This window comes from Octopus bimaculoides, chromosome 17 (genome assembly GCF_001194135.2).
Source record: "Octopus bimaculoides isolate UCB-OBI-ISO-001 chromosome 17, ASM119413v2, whole genome shotgun sequence".
Lineage (NCBI taxonomy): Eukaryota > Metazoa > Mollusca > Cephalopoda > Octopoda > Octopodidae > Octopus > Octopus bimaculoides.
The window spans coordinates 28,435,891-28,438,237 of NC_068997.1; the positions used below are offsets into that span (position 1 = coordinate 28,435,891).

Consider the following 2,347-nt stretch of genomic DNA (forward strand, 5'->3'; position numbering starts at 1 on the left):
TATAAGAATTTATCAAGTAGTCAGCGTGAAAAAAACCTCATAACGAAAAAAACTCATCATTTTTTTCATAAATATATATAATTTATATAAGGGCATTAACTATATAGTAACTATATAGTAATATAGTAATGATGAGTTTTTTTCATTATGAGGTTTTTTCACGCTGCCTACTTGATAAATTCTTATAAAGATTTTATCCTATATTATATTATATATATAGATAGATAGATACGGGGTGGCCCAAAAGTAGGTTTGCAGTTATCACGTAGGCACTTTAAATTTCTTTTAAAACATTTTATTACATTTAAATTTCTATCTTACAAACTGAAAAGGGAGCTTGACAAAATTAACTAAATTTTTTTTATAATTAAGATCTAAACTGTTGTTATATGAATGCGAAAGAGACAGTTGAATAACTGTAAACCTACTTTGGGCCACCCTGTATATATATGTGTGTGTGTATTTTATTTTTTAGATCATTTCAAAATTAATTTCAGACTAATTATTATCTTGTATATTACTTTACCAAAATTGATTATACTTAGTGGTTTTTGTCCTCTGAGCTGTTGCATTCTTTTATTCAGAAATGGCTACAAAAATGCAAGAAATACAAGAATGGTTGTGCCCAATAAAAAAAATTACAAGCTTCTCTCATGAGGTTCTGCAGTCTTTAATCTTACAGTTGAAAATGTATGCTGATGACGTGTTGAAGTTACCACGAGGGTTAATTACAATCCTGAGAGTGCTCAACTTCTTGGCAGTTCCACCGAAAACCAAATATGCTGAAGGTAAGTTGCTTCCATCAACTAAAAATCTATTGTTGTGTGCGATAGGCTTTGCTCTCTCTTAGGAACTACCTCAGCGATTCGCAACTGGCTCTCTGCTGGAACGATGAGGGTCCCAGTTGGTCTGATCAATGGAATGGCCTGCTCGTGAAATTAACTTGCAAGTGGCTGAACACTCCACAGACACGTGTACCCTTAATGTAGTTCTCAGGAGCATGTTCTGAAGAGGGTGCTAGAGTCTGAGGCAAATGGACAGCGAAAGCGAGATAGACAGAGGAAAATGTGGAGGGGACAGGTGGAGGAAGAGATTGGGAGGGTTGGCTTGAGAAGTGAGGATGCCCAAAACTGGGCAAGATGGTGAGAAGGTATGAGAGCAGTTGCTATGGCATTGGGGTAGATCTGGCCACCCCTGTTTATGGGGACAAAACCCAGATTCAAAATGATGGATGGATGATGATGATACACCCATATATCCATTTATACGCATGTGGCTCTATATATTTAGTAATTATATAAGAATATTTGGTTTTAGTTTTTGTTCTAATTCTTTTGGTATTCTCTCTCACTCTCTCACAGAACGACCAGTAGAACTGAAGTACAGTTATATCATTATTGAACTTCTCAGTGCCGATTGCTTCCGTCTTTTTGTCGTCTTCTTACAGGTATGTTGTTCACTTTTAATGATTTCTTTTCTCTAATATTTCAGTATTTCGTTTTGTCCCTCTTGTTTTCTGTGTTTCAATCCCTGTCCAATTCGACAACCGCTTTAATTTGCTTCTTTACCAAAATCAGTTCCAGTAAAATTCTGATGTCGATTTGTGCTTGATTCTGTGTATCCTCTTGGCTGTGTGGTAAGAAGTTTGCTTCCCAACCACATGGTTCCAGGTTCAGTCATGCTGGAAAACACTTGGGCAAGTGTCTTCTTCTATAGCCTCAGGTTGACCAAAGCTTTGTAAGTGGATTTGGTCGACAGAAATGGAAAGAAGCCCATCATATTTGTGTGTGTGTGCACGCGTGTATGACATAAGGAAATCTTACCTTATTGGACAAAGGTGATGGTTAGTTACAACAAGCACATCCAGCTGTAGAAAAATCGACCATTCTGTCTGTCTCATGTGAGCTGTACAATGGGACTGAACCTGAAACCATGAGGTTGCAAATTGAGTTTCTTAACCGCCCTGCTATGCCTGCACTTATGCAAAGAAAAAAAAAAGGAAAGAAAACCCACATAATGTAGAATGAGAGAAAAAGCAAACAAAATTATAAAATTAGTCCAACCCATGCCAGCCTGGAAAGCTGACATCAAATGGTGATGATGGTTAAAACTCTAATTTTTGGTTGTTTCTTTTCTTTTCTACAGAGACTTGCAGATCGGATGCAGCGGCCATGGCAACAAGGAATCCCACAAAGCAGCAGCCAGTTATCAATTGTTTTGTCTATTGTGAAACCCGCACTAAGCATTATCAATACAACATTATCATTTCTGATCATGTCAAGGGAGTCAGAGGTAAGCAGTGAGCAGAATTCTTTCTCTTTCCATCCCAAATTCTTCTCGGATGTTT

The 2,347-nt window shown here is 37.2% G+C and overlaps 1 protein-coding gene across 1 annotated transcript in view; it reads left to right on the top strand.

Annotated features, from left to right (window-relative positions):
* The window catches only part of LOC106870684 (protein virilizer homolog), a 68,649-nt gene that overhangs the window by 46,004 nt on the left and 20,298 nt on the right, over window positions 1-2,347 (top strand). Inside the window, exons 22-24 of the mRNA XM_052974140.1 lie at window positions 585-788; window positions 1,362-1,447; window positions 2,146-2,299. Coding sequence (XP_052830100.1) covers window positions 585-788; window positions 1,362-1,447; window positions 2,146-2,299 — 444 coding nt within the window. The remainder of the gene's footprint in view (window positions 1-584; window positions 789-1,361; window positions 1,448-2,145; window positions 2,300-2,347) is intronic.